Source organism: Pithys albifrons, chromosome 29 (genome assembly GCF_047495875.1).
Source record: "Pithys albifrons albifrons isolate INPA30051 chromosome 29, PitAlb_v1, whole genome shotgun sequence".
Classification (NCBI taxonomy): domain Eukaryota; kingdom Metazoa; phylum Chordata; class Aves; order Passeriformes; family Thamnophilidae; genus Pithys; species Pithys albifrons.
The window spans coordinates 4,776,293-4,796,496 of record NC_092486.1 but is presented as its reverse complement, the minus strand read 5'-3'; the positions used below and the strand labels follow the sequence as shown (position 1 = coordinate 4,796,496).

General features: G+C 55.5%; 2 protein-coding genes across 3 annotated transcripts; one reads left to right on the top strand and one right to left on the bottom strand.

Annotated features, from left to right (window-relative positions):
• The first annotated feature begins 3,344 nt into the window (after positions 1-3,344).
• STAR (steroidogenic acute regulatory protein) lies at positions 3,345-6,952 on the top strand. Its single transcript, XM_071579167.1, has 7 exons — positions 3,345-3,450; positions 4,093-4,206; positions 4,458-4,585; positions 4,662-4,820; positions 5,371-5,555; positions 6,032-6,125; positions 6,214-6,952. The coding sequence occupies exons 1-7, from the start codon at positions 3,387-3,389 to the stop codon at positions 6,319-6,321; spliced, it is 852 nt and encodes a 283-aa protein (XP_071435268.1). The 5' UTR covers positions 3,345-3,386; the 3' UTR covers positions 6,322-6,952.
• On the bottom strand, positions 6,947-20,170 carry ASH2L (ASH2 like, histone lysine methyltransferase complex subunit). 2 transcript variants are annotated; one of them, XM_071579165.1, is made up of 17 exons: positions 20,087-20,170; positions 19,326-19,395; positions 14,426-14,571; positions 13,574-13,662; positions 13,178-13,272; positions 12,995-13,090; positions 12,677-12,772; positions 12,388-12,463; positions 11,756-11,773; positions 10,409-10,502; positions 9,507-9,724; positions 9,151-9,318; positions 8,876-9,069; positions 8,460-8,552; positions 8,246-8,344; positions 7,937-7,996; positions 6,947-7,553 (listed from the first exon to the last, which is right to left on the bottom strand). In XM_071579165.1, exons 2-17 carry the CDS (start codon positions 19,359-19,361, stop codon positions 7,446-7,448), a joined length of 1,686 nt encoding a protein of 561 aa, XP_071435266.1. In that variant the 5' UTR covers positions 19,362-19,395; positions 20,087-20,170; the 3' UTR covers positions 6,947-7,445. The 2 variants fall into 2 exon arrangements, with proteins under 2 accessions (XP_071435266.1, XP_071435267.1); XM_071579166.1 differs by lacking the exon at positions 11,756-11,773 and having other exon boundaries at positions 20,087-20,160.
• Between the last annotated feature and the right edge of the window lie 34 nt (positions 20,171-20,204).

The following is a 20,204-nucleotide window of genomic DNA, read 5'->3' as shown; positions in this document are numbered from 1 at the left end:
AGCAGCTCTTCCGACGACATATAAGGGACAGGGAGGTGTGTTGAGGGGCTGGGATGTCCTGAGGTTTCCCCAATACCATCCTGGCTCAGTGCCCACCACCCATCTGTTCCTTGCAGCCACCAGACCACACCTTTGACACCACCATTCAACCCCCCCAGTCCGGCCGTTGTGAACTCTCACCCTCCTGTGGCCAAATCCTCCAGCCAAACCCTGGCACCAGCACCATCTTGACCCCTCTGGGAGCCCTCAGCCCCCGTGTGCCCTCTCAGAGTTATCCTGGAGCAGCACTGGAGGCCGGAGACTCCAGGGATGCTCACAAAGTGGAGGGGGGACACTGGCATGGCCTGATGTGTGTGGGCAGTGAGTGATGGGGGGCAGAGGGGTGGAGACTGCCTGACCCCAACCCTGTCATCTCCCCACTCCTACCACCTGTTCCTGGGGGCTTCCATGGCAGGATTACGTCCCCCAAGCCCCCTACCCCACTGCCAGGGGAGAGGGCCAGGGCACAGACCTATTTTTCCTGCGTTTGAGCCTATTATCTTATCAGCAGGTCAGTGCGTGACCTCTGCGGGCACGGAGGGGGCTGTGATTTATCTGTGCTCTCCAAATAGCAACATGGGCAGCCTTGGAGTGGGGGGGACACCCTGGGCCCACCCTGGCCAGGCAGCAGCAGGAGGGATGGGGTCACCCTGGCAGAACCTCCCCCCAGGAAGCACAGCCTGTCACTGCTCTGGCCACTGCAGTGGGAAATGTGCTGGGAGAGGGGAATTTTCTCGAAGGTGGCTGAACAGAGGGTTGAGGGGGCTCCCCTCATCCTCACGAGGCAGCTCTGGGCAGCCTGGGGGTTTCTGAGCCCCCCATCCCTTCAGGTCCTGGTGCCTTTGGTTGGCATCAGTCTGGTTTTGTACCTTTTGTACATTTGTGAATATTTATACCTCGAGCCCTGTTGTACATTTTTAAGTGAAAAGCTGCAAATGGAGCTGTGTGGTGACTTTGAGTGGAGACTGGGGGTGGCTGTGAGGGCTTTCTTGGGTGTTTTATCTCCCCTAGCATGTTCTCCCCCCTCCTGCCCCACGAGATGTGTGTGGGGGCTGCTGGGTGCCCATCCCAGAGCGGGGCTGTACTGGTTTCCTGGGCATCCCCTTGGTGGCATGCAGGATATGACCACGTGCTCCCCATGTCCCCAGTCCTGCCCCAGCACAGCTGGGCTCAGCCAAGGGTCCAGGTGGGTCCAGGCAGGTCTGAGCTGTGGCCAGAGCCTTGTGCTGCACTGCTGCTGGAGCTCAGTGGGCTCAGCCAGCCAGACCAGCTGTGTCCCAGTGGAGAGGGGCCTTCCCAGTGCCCAAGGTAGATGCTGGGACCCTAATCCCATCCCTGGTGCCTGTGGCACCTCTGCTGCCCCTGGCCACCCCTAGTGCCACCCCTGGTGCTGTGGGATGGCTGCTGTCCCTTCCCTCACAGGCTCAGTGGATGCAGCACCTTGAGGACAGTGTGGGACCCCAAGGGACATCCAGAGCAGATGCTGAGCCACATCAGGAGCTGGTGAGGGTCCTGGGGGTATCCCAGTTAACCAGACCCTCTGAGGGTTCTGGAATCCTTTTCAGAGTCTCTGTGTACTGCCTTGGGGATGGGTCACTTGGAGCATTTCCCTCATGTGTCACAGTGTGTCCCTGTGGCACAGCATGACTGTCCCCATGTCCCCTCCTGAGGGGCACAGAGGAACTTGTGCCCCTCCAGCCCCCCCGACCCAGAGCCAGAGAGGTGGCTCTGCCTGGGCGGTTTTGGTTCTTCTCACAAACAACGGCGTGTCCTTGTGCCAAGGCCTTGTGCTGGGAGCTGCTGCTCCATCTGGGATAACAGCAGAGCCAAGTGGTTTGCAGCTGGAGGTGTCCTGTCCCTGCTTTTGTGTCCCCCTCACTGCCAGGACAGGGGGGCTGTGGGCAATGCACAATATCAGGGGGTCTCTGTTCTCCCTGGACACCCAGACCTGTCGGTGCTCTGTGTGTGTTTGGCTGGAGCTCTGGGCTGGGAGCTCCTGGATTTCAATCCCTGCTGAATTTCCTTCCTTCCATGTGCAGGCAGGTGGGAGCAGGTGGGTAAAGCCCAGGGCAGGGAAAGCTGTGGCATCACGTGGAAATCACAGTGGTAGGACCATGGCTGCAGTGAGGATTTCCCAGTAAACATTTGGGAAGGGAATGGTGCAACCTCTGCTTTCCTCTGGTCCCTCCAGCACCTTAATCTGGTCATGCATCACTGATGTGAACAAGAGGTGTTTTCTGGCACAGGATGGAGAACAGCAGCTGTGGGGATGGAGAGGAGCATCCTGAGGAGCAGCAGGACTGTTCTGGATGGCAGGTAGGACCCAAATGTCTTGAGGGGGCTGGGGACAGGCAGGGGGAGGCAAGGGGCTCCATGGGGTTGGTGCAGCAAGAGGGTGACCTCTCCCTGGGCCAAGTTGTTGCAACAGCGAGGAGGAAGGTCAGGCTCCCCGCAGGAGGGTGCAGGGGCTGACGTCAAAGGAAGCAGCTGTGATTCCCAGGTTCCTGGGAGTGCTGGTCTCCAGGCTGTAACTCATCTCAGAAATGTCATTTCAGCCTTGAGCGTTATCGCTGCTCTGCCGTTGCCCACCACTCCCAGCCCTGGGGCAGATAACCAGGCTTGGGGGTAGGGGGACTGCACAGCTGCCCCTCCCAGCCTGGGCTCAGCAGCTCAACATATTTAATATTCATCTTTGTGTAGGCTGTCCTGGTTCTTGTGAGCAGCATTTGCAGAGGTTGAGCTGACCCTTGCTTGGTTATTCCAGGAGGGTTGTGTTGTGAGATGGTGTTGTCCATCATTGCCCATTGTCATCTGTTATTATCCACTGTTATCCATCCAAGGCTGAACTGGATGATCTTGGAGGTCTTTTCCAACCCAACTGATTGTGTGATTCTGTGCCTGTCCATTGTTACTTGTCAGAATTGATATCACTGTCACTATCCAAGCCGATGGTCCGTGTGCTGCAGGGTCTGTCCCTGGCACAGGATTGCCTGCTAAGTGCAGCAGGGGCTGGGCAGGGAAGCTCTGCCTCTCTCCTGTCCCTCACAGGTGCTGTGTCCCCATGGCTGGACCATGGGCAGTGCTGGCTGTGCTCCACTGTGCCCAATCCGTGTCCCAGCACGTCGCCAGCCGGACACGCCGGCACTGCCCACAGCCCTGGCAGATGCGTGGGGAGCTGAGTGTGGCCTTGGCCCAGGGGCCCTGCTGTGAGTGATGGCTCTTATCTCATGGCTGACGAGGCAGAATCCTTCAGCCCACGTACTTAAGGCTGTGCACGGCAAGGCTGGGGCAGAGCCGCACTCACCACAGACACCGAGCACAGCCCAGAGCTCCGACCGCGCACGGAGATGCTTCCAGCCACATCCAAGCTCTGCGCTGCCATCTCCTACCGGCACCTGCGCAACATGACCGGTGAGGGGCTGGGTGGCACCGGGGGGAGCCCCTCCCATGGGCTGCCTGGGGCAGGAGGGGCTGTGGGGTTCTCTTCCCACTGTCACGGGCAGAGTGGGAGCTTTAGATGGAAGTTTGTTTGAGAAGCTCCTGTCGAGTCACAGGGAGTAGAAAGGACCTTTGCTTTTTTAAACTCCTCAGAGAGGAGGACAGGCTTGGCATGCTCTCCTCACCCCTCCCTATGCCATGTTTTGTATGTTCCCTAACAGTGTTCCTTTCTGGATTTTGTGATTGCTGTCCCCAGCACCCTTTTTGCCACCAGACCCAACTCTGGGGTCTGAGGGACTGGCCAGTGCCCCTGTGACCAGCTCTGGGTCACACTCCCACTGTCTGTGACAGCTTTGTATCCTTGTGCTGTTTCTATGCTCTTCCCTGGGCCACCTGCACGATGTTCCTTGGTATTTTTACTGCTGTGTGGCTCAGACCTGGAGCCAAGCCCAGGATTGTTTAGGACAGCCTGTCCCAGGGCAGTGTGATGGCAGACAACTGCTCCCTGTGCCTGCAGGGGCTCAGTGAAGGTGACAAGGAGAGAGTTTTCCATGTTGTTTGTTTAAATGGGGGAAAAAGCCCCTGGAAAGGTGCCTGATGTGCTCTCCCCCTCAGGTCTGAGGAGACAGGCTGCCGTGGCCATCAGCCAGGAGCTGAGCAGACTGGCCTGGCGCAGCCCAGGCCCCAGCACATGGATCCACCAGGTGCGCAGGAAAAGCTCCTTGCTCAGTAAGTGACCAGCTGAGGGGGGTCTGGCCCTTCCTGCCAGGGGGAGATTGTCATGGGGGACAGATCTCGGGAATGGTTAAGGGTAATTTTGTTTGTGGGAGGGCTGTGCTTCTGCTGAACCAACAGTAGAGTGGGAATTGGGTTTAATTCCCTGGTCTTTGGGCATGGGAAGGGTATTTGGTGTAGATAAAGCATATCTGGCATGTTACTCTGCTCTTGCACTCACTCCTGTCTGTGCCTGGTCCTGGCAGGCTCAAGGCTGGAGGAGAAGCCCTTCAGTGAGATGGAAATGTCTTACATCAAGCAAGGAGAGGAAGCCCTGCAGAAATCCCTCAGAATCCTCGAGGACCAGGATGGCTGGAAGACAGAGACGGTGGCGGTGGGTGCTCTGCCTTGTGGCACTGACAATCCTCCTGTGAACAGCTGTGGTGTTAATCCTGCCCTCCCCACTCCAGGGAAATGGAGACAAAGTGCTGAGCAAGGTGCTGCCGGACGTGGGGAAGGTGTTCAGGCTGGAGGTGGTGGTGGACCAGCCCCTGGACTCAGTGTATGGAGAGCTGGTGGACAACATGGAGCAGATGGGAGACTGGAACCCCAACGTCAAAGAAGTCAAGGTAGGAAACGTGTCAGACCTGTCACATTTGGGGTTCACACATAATCTGCTCCTCATGGCATCGGAAGAGCCTGTCACAGCAGGAGCACAGGGAATTCTCCACCATTCTTTGGGAATGAGGAGCCAGATTGTGTCTTGTCCATTGCCTGCTGCAGTTGAAGAGGTGTTTTTTGCAGTAACTGTGTTTCTGCTGCAGCAGGGCTGAGTTTGGGCAGTTTCTCTAATTCTGCAGGAAATGCACCTTCCTGCAAAGCAGCCAGTTCTGCTGTAACTCTGGGCTGACCCGGAGCAGAAACAGCCCCATGGCACAAGGAAGTGTTTGGCTATCCCACAGCTCCTCTGGAATCAGAGAAGCAGCAAGAGAAATACCTTTCTGCTCAGGAGTTGAAAACTCATGTTCTGCACTGGGGTGGAGCAGATATTGGCAGTTTTTCTCACTGTAACACCAAGTGTTTTTCAGCACCTGTAACTGAATGGTCAGTAACCAGAGGCAGCTTTTAACTATGCTGGCAGTAAACCCTTCAAATTAATGTTTTGATTCCAAACTGCAGATCCTGGAGAAGATTGGGAAGGACACAGTGATCACCCATGAAAAGGCAGCTGCGACCCCCGGGAACATCGTTGGGCCCCGGGACTTTGTGAGTGTCCGGTGCTCCAAGAGACGCGGCTCCACCTGTGTCCTGGCTGGAATGTCCACCACGTACGGAGCGATGCCGGAGCAGGAGGGGTTCATAAGGTAACCCCTGCTCAGTGCCCCTGTGAGGTGTGCAAGGAGGGAGATTCCCACGAGCAGGAGGGGTTCATAAGGTAACCCCTGCTCAGTGCCCCTGTGGGGTGTGCAAGGAGGGAGATTCCCACGAGCAGGAGGGGTTCATAAGGTAACCCCTGCTCAGTGCCCCTCTGGAGTGTGCAAGGAGGGAGATTCCCATGAGCAGGAAGGGTTCATAAGGTAACCCCTGCTCAGTGCCCCTGTGGGGTGTGCAAGGAGGGAGATTCCCACGAGCAGGAGGGGTTCATAAGGTAACCCCCCCTGCTCAGTGCCCCTGTGGGGTGTGCAAGGAGGGAGATTCCCATGGAGGAGGGTTTTAGTACAGGCTCGGAGTCATCGGGTTTGTCTGGGCAGCAGGAGCTGCTGAGGAAACCCTGAATCACAAAGTGCATTGTTGAGGCTCAGAGTGTGAGTTTGGGTCTGACTTGGTGCCCCCCTGCCAGGGCTGAGAACGGTCCCACCTGCATGGTCCTGCGCCCGCTGGCCGGCAGCCCCTCCCAGACCAGGCTGACCTGGCTGCTCAGCATCGACCTCAAGGTACAGGGAGCGGGGAAGGGTCCTGGGGGGAGGCAGGGGCTGCAGGGGAGGCAGCTCCTGCTCATGGGCTGTGTTTGCTTCTCTCCAGGGATGGCTGCCCAAGACCATCATCAACCAGGTCCTGTCCCAGACACAGGTGGACTTCGCCAAACACCTCCGGCAGCGCCTGGCCCGGCCTGTGCCCGTGACCTGCTGACCACCCAGGGCAGGGCTTTGTTCAGGGGCAAAGTAGGGAACCTTGTCACTTTAATTAGCCAAGGCCTGTAATAGCAGACACCACGAATTAATACATAGTTTCAATCAATAAATATAAAGGTTTATTTATTGGAACTCGTGCAAGTGCCAGGACCAAAAATTTCAAGTCCTACATTTGCTTCACTGAGCATGAGCTGGCCCAGCCAGGCACCTCCACCCTCCCTCATTACTCCCATTGAATAAATAAAGTGGTGTCTCTAATTAAAGGCCCCAGGCTAACGAGTTAGTAGGGAGGTCCCAGACACCTGACTGGGAAGGTACATCCTCAGTGAGGCAAACACTGGCCTGACTGAACCTCACCTTTTACTCCCCCAAAACTCAAACACAGCACTTACTGAACTAAGTTTTATTCCCTCTCCTCCCTCAAGCAGCTCTAATTTATTTTTCCTATACAGACACACACAAAGTGTCAAATTATTTATTCATCCAAAACTCTGCAATGATGATCATTGGCAGGAGGCCCAGCGTAACTCCTGTGGGCAGATCTTCAGCTTGAGAGATCTCCAAATGTAGCTACTTTTAAGTTTCATTTGTAACAACTTACAAGACAAAAACAGAATAAAAAGAACAGTTAAAGCCTTTATTTTTAAACTGGTTTCCAGTTTGTGGGGGAAATAAAATACAGTTTGGACAGAAGCCCAAATTTCAGTCTTACATGCAGCTGTCTCGTTCCAACAGAGCCATCCTGGCTGGGAGCTGTTGGTACCAATCAGCCAAACACACCTGAGCACAGGTGTCACTGTACCTACACCTGGCAGGTCCAGCTACAACCTGTTCTCAGAACACCTGACAGTCACAGCCCAGGAAAAGGTATCTCAGCAGCCCCTTCTCCAGGGAGTGACACTGTAATGGTACTGGAGGCTCCAAGAGATGCCTCAAAATAGCACAAATTCCCCCCAGAACTGCCTCGCTCACACTCTGGCAGGGGGGAGAGGTGTGAACCTGCAGCAGGTAACACGCACATAACACCTGCCAGCCAGGGCTGTGGTGGCCTCAGCCTGTTGGGTCGTGGCTGGTCACTGGGAGGTGGATGTTCCTCTGCAAGAAATCCATGGAGTTGGGGGTTTATGGCTCCCAGGGTGGGCTCCTCCTCCCATCCACCTCTGTCTCCACGTGGTACAGGACATCAGCCAGCGTGTGCTCCACCACGGCGCCCCAGCCCATGTCACTCATCTGCAGAGGGAAGCACAGTGAGCTCCAGCCATGGAATACAGGCTTGGGATGGAGGCAGCAGCATTCCAGCTCTGTTTCCAGGGCAAAAAAATTCCAAGTGTTTCCTTAAACAACAATTCCATCTTCTTACTGACAAAAGAGGCCAACACAGGCAACAACAGGGCCTTACAATCTGACAGGAGGAACACAACAGCATCTACTATTTAATGAAAATTTAATTAAATTATTTATTGGGCTATTGGTCCTTAGACATTTTTAAACACAATCCTTTTGGCTATACAGGTGTGGTATGAACCACAGCAAAACACCTTTTGTTTTAACCAACTTTGGTTTAAACACTGAGTCTTTCAGATGTGGGTAAAAAAAGCTTCAGTTTTACTTACAGGGCGGTAAGTGATGTCTCTGGGTGGATACTTGAAATATGGCCCAAAGTTTATAGAAACCTGTGGAAAACACATTTTCATTAGATCTAAAAAACCAGAAAAATCTCTTTAGCACTCAGTCCTCATCTCCTGTGTAAGCCCAAAGGAACAAACATCCCTGGCATGGAAGGAGGATGTTCCTTCAGCAATTTCATTTCATGGCCATTTCACTGAAATAACTCCCCTCTCTCCTCTCCCAGAGTGCCCACACTCTGTGCATTACTGAAACTGATGGATTTAGGAATTCTCTTTCAAAGACACCTCACTTACTGTGCAGCCTTTGTACAAAGAAATGGCAGGAAAATAAACCCCTTCAAAGATGTCCTTAAAGGCAACTCCTTGGCTGACACCATTCTTGAAGAACATGATCTGGAAAATGAAGGGTTTTCCCACTGGTGGTGGCTGTCGTGACACAGCAACTCTCCCAGGATCATCCCCTGCTCCCTTTTACCAGACATGTGCTGAGGTGACAGCAAGAACTCACCTGGCTTCCAGGTGCCTGCTTTAGGCTCTTCTCTGCTTTGTCCACAAAATCCTTCTCTTCAAAGTACAAGTAGCTTTTGAACTTGATCAAAGCCTGAAATAGCAGCAAACAATGTCAGCAACAAGCCCAGAAAACAGTTACCTGCTCAGGGACTGGTGTGCCTGGTGTCAGAATACCTGTGAGGAGTGATTCCCACAGCTCAGATATCTGAGAGCCAAGAGGGGAAGATGAAAGGGGATGAGGGCAATTCCATCCAGGAGTATTTTGTTTTCTTGAGATCAACACTATGAACCACGGAGGCACCCAGAGGCAGGATGGGAAGGATCCATGGAAAGGGGCAGAAGTTATGCCATAGCAACCTGTTTTCCACTTATCCACCTGCCAACACTTAATTGGACAGTGAACTTGCACCTCACCTTGTCTTTGTAGGTGTCTGGCAGGGATTTGGCTGTCTCAGTATCCTCTGGAAGGCTGATGTAAAATCCCAGGATGTCTCCCTGTCCGTAGCCAGATGAATAGTGTTTCCCTATGGACTGGTGAAACTTTGTTCCCTTTTTGCTGCGCCAGGAGTAACTGAACTTGTCATATCCCAGAGGGGCCTGGAGGTTCCCTGTGGAAACAAACACTTTGTTGTGAACACAAGGAATGTAACAGGAGTACCTGCTAAGAAATATCCAGTAACATTATTTACCCAAGGGCTGTGACCAGCCTAATCTGGCAGCTGTGTCTGGAGGCATCTCATCCATGGAGATCTCGAAGTACCAGGCTCCTTTCCGCACCCCATGGGAGGCTCGCACCATGGAATAGCCCTTCTCACCAACCACAGTCAGCCTGTCATCAGAGATCTTCAGCTGGGGAGCTGCAGGGCATGACATGAGCAGTTACTGTCATTTATAGAGCAAATGAACATGCAGAGGTGGATTTAACACCTGCACCTCTGGGGGCAATTACACCTGAAATGTCACTGACCAGTAACAAGAAGTTACCAAGATGCCCCTGTAGGAAGAGCTGCTTATACAATTTCCATTCAATCAGGGCACTCTGTACCTCGGTCATGCAGTGCCAGGAGGACTCGTTCATACAGGCAGGCTCTGTACAGGTCCCCAGGAATGGGTTTTCCTGCCCAACAGTCCAGCTCCAGCTTTTCTGGGTCGGGTGCATGGGGGTCAGGCTCGGCCAGGATGTAGCGATACCCGTCCTTGTTGAAGGGGTGCTCCAGAGGGTACCCGTGAGGGGGCAAGCGCTGAGCCGAAAACAGCGGGTCACTGGAACACAGAAAACCCCAGGCTGGCATCTCCCAGTGGCTGTGGTGCTGTCACAGTCACAGAATCATAGAATGGATTGGGTTGGAAAAGCCCTCCAAGAACATCAAGTCCAACCCTTGGTCCAACTCCAGTCCCTTTACCAGATCATGGCACTCAGTGCCATAACCAATCTAATTTTAAAACCCTCCAGGGATGGGGAATCCACCCCCTCTCTGGGCAGCCCATTCCAATCCCTGAGCACTCTCTCTGCAAAGAATTTCTTTCTGCTCTCCAACTTCAATTTCCCCTGGCAGAGCTTGAGCCCATCGTGCCCCCTTGTCCTATTGCTGAGTGCCTGGGAGAAGAGACCAACCCCCAGCTGGCCAGAACTTCCCTTCAGGGAGTTCCAGACAGTGCTGAGGTCACCTCTGAGCCTCCTCTTCTCCAGGCTGAACACCCCCAGCTCCCCAGGACACAGCCCTGCAGAGCTGTCCCTGTGCTCAGGGGCTGCACACCCGTGTGAAACGGGCACACACTCACCTACAAAGTGAGCACACGCTCACCCACCGCCCATAATTTATAGCCTGTGACTTATCAGTAACACCACACTGCTCTGGAGTGAGTCCCCATAAACCCACCCAAAGCAGAGACAGGTGGGAGGCAGCCCAAGGCATGACAAGTGCCCACCACCCTCCTCCCTCTCACCTCCGGGTTTTCTTGGCTGTTCCCGTGGTCCCTCCGTCCTGCTGCTTGCGCTTGGCCCCGCGGCCCTTCCCGCTGCCTCCGGCTGCCATTCCCCCTGCACACACAGAGCAGCCACGTCAGGGAGCTGGGCCCAGGATCCCAAAGGGACAGGGGGCAGAAGCAGCCACACCAAAATCAGCTCGTGGGCTCAGGTGATGTGGACCAGCCCCTACTGCCAACGAGCACAGCAAAATCCACATTTGGAGCAGAAGCTGAGGGAGACTGAGCAGCAAAACGAGCTCAACTTGGGCTTTTAGGGCCAGAATTAAGAACCTTTTAGGTCCTCAGAAGATCTACAGGCAGCAGCACTGGGGTCCACTTCAGAGGTACTACTATTATTTTATTTATTTATTATTATTATTAGCTTTCAGTCCCAGTTCCAACCTATTTCTGCAGAAGCAGCAGAAAGCCCCACCCTACAGCACAGCCCTGTCCCAGTGACCCTGTGCTGGGGGCACACTCTGACACCAACCAGCAATAAGCACTTAATGCTCAATTTCCATCTATAAAATAAAACACACCTAAGCTGAGGAAAAATGGAAAGCAAGAGGTGTTTCTCTTCAGTATTACCAAAGTCAGTTCTGGGATTGCAGAGTGTATCAGGTTGCAATTGCACAATGTGTCAGATTTTTAACTCTTAGAACTGCAGTACAGGAAAAGCTACATGTTAAATTTAATCAAACAAGTATCAGCACAATGTTTGAAGAAATTAAATCATATATGCACTTTATCATCACACTATTTCCAAAGAGATCACAAGGAGAACCACAGAAATTTCATGTACTGTAGATAAACACCTTCACAAACTGCATTTGTGTGGTAATTAAAAATCCAGTCTGCTCTTCCATTACCAGCATTCCCTTCATGATGTAAGGGATCCAAATCACTCAGGGAATACCATATTCTGCACACACATGACCTGATCCAGCTGCACTCCTCCGTTTCAGTGCAAATAAACATTCAGGATCTCCAGTTTGTCAATATTTACTTGCTCAAACCATCAGTTTCAGACCAATTATTTAGGCATTAAAACGACACCAGGTCAATTGACACAGAGTAAAAATAAACATGAGAGTAAAACACATAAACAAAACCTTTATATCAGGCAAGTAGGGCAGAATATGGCAATAAAAGCTTCTAATTGCTAAAGATTAAAGAGTGGAATTGCTGGTTTGTATTAAAGCCCAACTGCAATCACATCAGGGAGCACTTTCATTTTTAATTGACTTTGGCTTCTAAGAGAATCAAGCAAAAAAGCTTTGCAAACAGCAATACTTAAGTTTTAGAAGCTGAAAGGTAAATATTCACCTCCCAGAGAGGCTCCACCTGCAAGAACAGAAGTGGCACCACATGTTTGTCAGTCTCCAGGAAATTAAATAAAAAACAACCAGTGCATGACACGGAGAGAACACACCTGAGGTATCTGTAACTACTTAAAAAAGTCCCAAATCCCTCCTGTCTGTACTCCTGGGGTGTGTTTACTGCAGGTTATTAATATATATTCTCCCCAGCAGGTATTTCACTGCAGGGAGGTCACTCTGAGCAAACCCAGGACAGCACAGGAATCATCCTTGAGAACGAGGAACAGTAAAGCACAAGGAATAATAAATATATTTACACTTTCTCCAGCTACTTTCAACTCTCAGAAGGAGAGAAACAGGAAATCTGAATAACACAAGGAGGTAAATTAAAACCAATCAGGGAGCAAATGGACAAGCTCAGCTTTCTGGTGAGCACCTTGATTTATCTGGTCACAGAAAGAAACAGCTGAACCTTCCCAAGAACTGAAGTTAATCCCTCTATTAAAAGGCACAGTAAGTCTGTTTTGAGCACAAGCACAAACTCAGCTCACACGACAGTTTAACTGCACAGATGTCCAGAGCACTGGGAAATGCAGCTTAGTCCCAAATACCCCCAGCCCTCCTGAGTGAAGAACTTGCCATTTAAGGTCCCACTTGTGGACACAGCACTGTTCTGTTTCTGGTTGTCATAGGCAGGGCCGATATTGGCAAGATCCTGCAAGAGATCAAACAATCTGCTGTGTGGGCTCAGTCAAAGGGACCCCTCTGGATCCAAGCAGGGCATTCCCAGGTGCTGGAGCTCCCACCCAGTGTTGGCACAACACGGATTTGCAGCAGAGCTTTGCCCCTTGGCTGAGCATAAGGCACCAAAAGGATTCCCCTCCCCTCCCTCCAGCTCCCCACTTTCCTCTCTTCTCTCCTCACATACCTGGTCTAGAAGCCCAAATTTGGGGTAATCTTCCTCTGGGTCTTTACTGCCTGGGTCTGGATGCTCTTTCACCAGGAACACATCTCTTTCTTTACACTGGAACAGAGCAGTTCAAGTCACACAGGGTAAGACTGTAACAAATTCACTAACAAGTGTTTAAATCACAATATTTACTACTAATATGTAGGTAGGTACATCAGCTGCCTAAGAAGCAGCACCACCTTCACCCTTTAGCTCCAAGCCCAGCCCTCAGCACACACCAATGTCAGAAAACAACATTTGTGGGAATTCCTCCAGGGATTTGCCCCCAGTTCTTACCATGGTTTTGACAATATTGTTGGGCCAGGTCATTTTCCCAGGCCTCTGTCGTGTTGTCATACACTCCCAGTATTTATCAATAAAGGGGATAATGTCCTGCAAAAACAGAAAACATTTGTCTGGGCTGCTCCTCACTGACACCACTGCTGACGTGACCCTGAGGCAGCTCCATGACAGCCAAACCTTATCCTTGGAGAACATGGTCTTGGGGTGCTCGTCCTGTGTCCGTGACTGCCACGTCAGGTTGGCCAGAGCACTAAGGCACATTTCCTTCAGATCTGGGAAGCAGAACACCCCAGGCAAACAATTACACTTGGAGGGGAAGATCAGACACCCCAGAGCATCACCCCGAGGAACAGCAAACCCCCTCAGGTCCACCCTGACTCAGCCCTCACTGAACACTTTTACACCTCCTTGCAAAACACTTTTAGAAAAAGCCACAAATGCTTCTTGTTACTATGAATTTTTTTGTTATTTTCTAGAAGTCTCAGCAAAGCCCTCCCACCAACTTCAGACAAAACAAAACCTTCAGGATTACCTTGCACAAAACACCCCCAAATGTGCTTTTTCCCAACTCACTTGCTTGTTTCCTCAGGAAGTAGGTGTTCCCACTGTGGTGGCACACGTTGCAGTGGAAGCTGTAGTTGGTCATGAAGGGCAGACAGGACCTGGAAAGAGCAGGTTTGTCAGGGCTGGGTGCACTGTAATTATTGTTTCAGGTTAAGGAATCACAGAAATACAGAACCACTGAGGTTGGAAAAGACCTGTGAGACCATCGAGTCCCACCTGTGCCTGATGCCCACCTTGTCCCCCAGCCCAGAGCACTGATGGGATGGGGACCCCACCACCATCCTGGGCAGCTCCTTCCAATGCATGACCACCCTTTCCATGAGGAAATTCCTCCTGATGTGTAACCTGAATGTCTCCTGGCCCAGTCTGAGGCTGCTTCCTCTTGTCCTGTCCCTGTTCCCTGGAGCAGAGCCTGACCCCCTCCAGATCCCCCCTCCAGAGAGCAAGAAGGTCCCCCCTGAGCCTCCTTTTCTCCAGGCTGAGCCCCCCCCCCCCAGCTGTTCCTGGTGTTCCAGCCCCTTCCCCAGCTCCATTTCCTTCTCTGGACACATTCCAACCCCTCAATATCTTTCTCAGGAGTGAAATAAAATTAATTATTCTTTATCACATTGGGTTAAGAAATAATTATTCAAGGTTAGAAACCAACTATCCCCCCCTCCCTAAAACCAGAAACACCTCACAGGCTCAGTGGTATTTCATGGGGGTGCTTTTATCACGGGCAAAGCTTTAATTGTTTACACAAAGTGCAGGTTTCCAGGTGCCCAAGGACACAGACGAGGCCTTGCTCCTTGGGGACTGGCACTCCAAACACTCCCCTCCTGCCACCAAAGCCCCCTGGCAGCGCTGCCAGAGCCCACCTACGTGGTGTCGATGCCGAAGGTGTCTGCTGTGAACCACTTGGTGCAGATCCCACACTGCAGCTCGATCTCCCCGAGCTGCCGCGTGTTCTCCTCATCCCCCGAGGCCCCCTGGGCGTCCAGAGCCTCAGCAGCGTCCCCAGCGGCGTCCTGGGAGAGGAGCAGGGCAGGGAATCACACACTGACCCAGGGCAGGGAATCACACAGTGCCCAGGGCAGGGAATCACACACTGCCCAGGGCAGGGAATCACACACTGACCCAGGGCAGGGAATCACACACTGCCCAGGGTAGGGAATCACACACTGACCAGGGCAGGGCAGGGAATCACACACTGACCCAGGGCAGGGAATCACACACTGACCCAGGGCAGGGAATCACACACTGACCCAGGGCAGGGAATCACACACTGCCCAGGGCAGGGAATCACACACTGACCCAGGGCAGGGAATCACACACTGACCCAGGGCAGGGAATCACACACTGACCAGGGCAGGGAATCACACAGTGCCCAGGGCAGGGCAGGGAATCACACACTGACCCAGGGCAGGGCAGGGAATCACACAGTGCCCAGGGCAGGGCAGGGAATCACACACTGACCCAGGGCAGGGCAGGGAATCACACACTGACCCAGGGCAGGGCAGGGAATCACACACTGACCCAGGGCAGGGAATCACACACTGACCAGGGCAGGGAATCACACACTGACCCAGGGCAGGGAATCACACACTGCCCAGGGCAGGGCCGGGAATCACACACTGACCCAGGGCAGGGAATCACACACTGACCCAGGGCAGGGCAGGGAATCACACACTGACCCAGGGCAGGGCAGGGAATCACACACTGACCCAGGGCAGGGCAGGGAATCACACACTGACCCAGGGCAGGGAATCACACACTGCCCAGGGCAGGGAATCACACACTGACCAGGGCAGGGCAGGGAATCACACACTGACCCAGGGCAGGGCAGGGAATCACACACTGACCCAGGGCAGGGAATCACACACTGCCCAGGGCAGGGAATCACACACTGACCCAGGGCAGGGAATCACACACTGACCCAGGGCAGGGCAGGGAATCACACACTGACCCAGGGCAGGGCAGGGAATCACACACTGCCCAGGGCAGGGAATCACACACTGCCCAGGGCAGGGCAGGGAATCACACACTGCCCAGGGCAGGGAATCACACACTGCCCAGGGCAGGGCAGGGAATCACACACTGACCCAGGGCAGGGAATCACACACTGCCCAGGGCAGGGAATCACACACTGACCCAGGGCAGGGAATCACACACTGACCCAGGGCAGGGCAGGGAATCACACACTGACCCAGGGCAGGGCAGGGAATCACACACTGCCCAGGGCAGGGAATCACACACTGCCCAGGGCAGGGCAGGGAATCACACACTGCCCAGGGCAGGGAATCACACACTGCCCAGGGCAGGGCAGGGAATCACACACTGACCCAGGGCAGGGAATCACACACTGCCCAGGGCAGGGAATCACACACTGCCCAGGGCAGGGAATCACACAGTGCCCAGGGCAGGGAATCACACACTGCCCAGGGCAGGGAATCACACACTGACCCAGGGCAGGGAATCACACACTGACCCAGGGCAGGGAATCACACACTGACCCAGGGCAGGGCAGGGAATCACACACTGACCCAGGGCAGGGCAGGGAATCACACACTGACCCAGGGCAGGGCAGGGAATCACACACTGCCCAGGGCAGGGAATCACACACTGACCCAGGGCAGGGAATCACACACTGCCCAGGGTAGGGAATCACACACTGACCAGGGCAGGGCAGGGAATCACACACTGACCCAGGGCAGGGAATCACACACTGACCCAGGGCAGGGAATCACACACTGACCCAGGGCAGGGAATCACACACTGCCCAGGGCAGGGAATCACACACTGACCCAGGGCAGGGAATCACACACTGACCCAGGGCAGGGAATCACACACTGACCAGGGCAGGGAATCACACAGTGCCCAGGGCAGGGCAGGGAATCACACACTGACCCAGGGCAGGGCAGGGAATCACACAGTGCCCAGGGCAGGGCAGGGAATCACACACTGACCCAGGGCAGGGCAGGGAATCACACACTGACCCAGGGCAGGGCAGGGAATCACACACTGACCCAGGGCAGGGCAGGGAATCACACACTGCCCAGGGCAGGGAATCACACATTGACCCAGGGCAGGGAATCACACACTGCCCAGGGTAGGGAATCACACACTGACCAGGGCAGGGCAGGGAATCACACACTGACCCAGGGCAGGGAATCACACACTGACCCAGGGCAGGGAATCACACACTGACCCAGGGCAGGGAATCACACACTGCCCAGGGCAGGGAATCACACACTGACCCAGGGCAGGGAATCACACACTGACCCAGGGCAGGGAATCACACACTGACCAGGGCAGGGAATCACACAGTGCCCAGGGCAGGGCAGGGAATCACACACTGACCCAGGGCAGGGCAGGGAATCACACAGTGCCCAGGGCAGGGCAGGGAATCACACACTGACCCAGGGCAGGGCAGGGAATCACACACTGACCCAGGGCAGGGCAGGGAATCACACACTGACCCAGGGCAGGGAATCACACACTGACCAGGGCAGGGAATCACACACTGACCCAGGGCAGGGAATCACACACTGCCCAGGGCAGGGCAGGGAATCACACACTGACCCAGGGTAGGGCAGGGAATCACACACTGACCCAGGGCAGGGAATCACACACTGACCCAGGGCAGGGCAGGGAATCACACACTGACCCAGGGCAGGGCAGGGAATCACACACTGACCCAGGGCAGGGCAGGGAATCACACACTGACCCAGGGCAGGGAATCACACACTGCCCAGGGCAGGGAATCACACACTGCCCAGGGCAGGGCAGGGAATCACACACTGACCCAGGGCAGGGCAGGGAATCACACACTGACCCAGGGCAGGGAATCACACACTGCCCAGGGCAGGGAATCACACACTGACCCAGGGCAGGGAATCACACACTGACCCAGGGCAGGGCAGGGAATCACACACTGACCCAGGGCAGGGCAGGGAATCACACACTGCCCAGGGCAGGGAATCACACACTGCCCAGGGCAGGGCAGGGAATCACACACTGACCCAGGGCAGGGAATCACACACTGCCCAGGGCAGGGAATCACACACTGACCCAGGGCAGGGAATCACACACTGACCCAGGGCAGGGCAGGGAATCACACACTGACCCAGGGCAGGGCAGGGAATCACACACTGCCCAGGGCAGGGAATCACACACTGCCCAGGGCAGGGCAGGGAATCACACACTGCCCAGGGCAGGGAATCACACACTGCCCAGGGCAGGGCAGGGAATCACACACTGACCCAGGGCAGGGAATCACACACTGACCCAGGGCAGGGCAGGGAATCACACACTGACCCAGGGCAGGGAATCACACACTGCCCAGGGCAGGGAATCACACACTGACCCAGGGCAGGGAATCACACACTGACCCAGGGCAGGGAATCACACACTGACCCAGGGCAGGGCAGGGAATCACACACTGACCCAGGGCAGGGCAGGGAATCACACACTGCCCAGGGCAGGGAATCACACACTGCCCAGGGCAGGGCAGGGAATCACACACTGCCCAGGGCAGGGAATCACACACTGCCCAGGGCAGGGCAGGGAATCACACACTGACCCAGGGCAGGGAATCACACACTGCCCAGGGCAGGGAATCACACACTGCCCAGGGCAGGGAATCACACAGTGCCCAGGGCAGGGAATCACACACTGCCCAGGGCAGGGAATCACACACTGACCCAGGGCAGGGAATCACACACTGACCCAGGGCAGGGAATCACACACTGACCCAGGGCAGGGCAGGGAATCACACACTGACCCAGGGCAGGGCAGGGAATCACACACTGACCCAGGGCAGGGCAGGGAATCACACACTGACCCAGGGCAGGGAATCACACACTGACCCAGGGCAGGGCAGGGAATCACACACTGACCCAGGGCAGGGAATCACACACTGCCCAGGGCAGGGAATCACACACTGACCCAGGGCAGGGCAGGGAATCACACACTGACCCAGGCCAGGGAATCACACACTGCCCAGGGTAGGGAATCACACACTGACCCAGGGCAGGGCAGGGAATCATCACACACTGACCCAGGGCAGGGCCAGGGAATCACACACTGACCCAGGGCAGGACCAGGGAATCACACACTGCCCAGGGCAGGGAATCACACACTGCCCAGGGCAGGGAATCACACACTGACCCAGGGCAGGGAATCACACACTGCCCAGGGCAGGGAATCACACACTGCCCAGGGCAGGGCCAGGGAATCACACACTGCCCAGGGCAGGGAATCACACACTGCCCAGGGCAGGGCCAGGGAATCACACACTGCCCAGGGCAGGGAATCACACACTGACCCAGGGCAGGGAATCACACACTGACCCAGGGCAGGGAATCACACACTGACCCAGGGCAGGGAATCACACACTGACCAGGGCAGGGAATCACACACTGACCAGGGCAGGGCAGGGAATCACACACTGACCCAGGGCAGGGCAGGGAATCACACACTGACCCAGGGCAGGGAATCACACACTGACCAGGGCAGGGAATCACACACTGACCCAGGGCAGGGAATCACACACTGACCCAGGGCAGGGAATCATCACACACTGACCCAGCCTCAGGGCGGACCCGGCACCACACCAGACTTTAAAGGGAATAAATCCCTCCCCCTGGAGCTGTTCTATAGAGTCAGTTCACAAGGATGAGGATTTAGCTCCCCAAACAATCCTTTACCACGCCAAACCTGGCGCTGGGGGGATGTAAAGTCCCTTTGGGCCGAACCAACATTCCCCTCGCTCTGCACCTACCAGGGGCTCCTTCCCGTTGGCGGACTCGGTCTCCATGGCCGTGGTGACATCGACCAGGGCGGTGTCCCCACTGCCAGGGCAGAGACAGAGGTGTGAGGGAGCCCCCAGCCCGGACCCCGGGAATGGATGGGGGGACACAGCCTGGACCTTGGGGATGGATGTGGGGACACAGCCCCGACCCCGGGAGCGAATGGGGGGGCTCAGCCCCGACCCCGGGAAGGAATGAGGGGACACAGCCCCGACCCCGGGAAGGAATGGGGGGACACAGCCCCGACCCCGGGAACGAATAGGGGGACACAGCCCCGACCCCGGGAACGAATGGGGGGACACAGCCCCGACCCCGGGAAGGAATGGGGGGACCCAGCCCCGACCCCGGGAACGAATGAGGGGACACAGCCCCGACCCCTGGGAGGAATGGGGGGACACAGCCCCGACCCCTGGGAGGAATGGGGGGACACAGCCCCGACCCCGGGAAGGAATGGGGGGGCTCAGCCCCGACCCCGGGAAGGAATGGGGGGGCTCAGCCCCGACCCTGGGATGGGGCAGCACGCGCAGGGGACCCGCGTCTCTCCCACCCTCCCGGTGTCACTGGGACCCCTCGGACCCCCCCGGGGAGGTGCAGGTCCCCCCTTCCCCAATCCCCCCCATCCTCGTTCCCATGGCAACGTGGCGGGTGGGCCCTTTCCTTCCCCCCCCCGCCATAACCCTCACGGTGCGGGGGTTGCCCGGGTGCTCTCGGATCCGCGCAGGGAGGGCCGTACCCAGCCTCGGGGTCGGCAGGGGGCGGCTCTGGTGGGGCCGGGGGTTCGGGGGCCGGGGGAGGCTCCGGGGGGGGCTCCGCGCCCTCCGCCGCCGCCGCCGCCGCCATGTTCGCCCGCG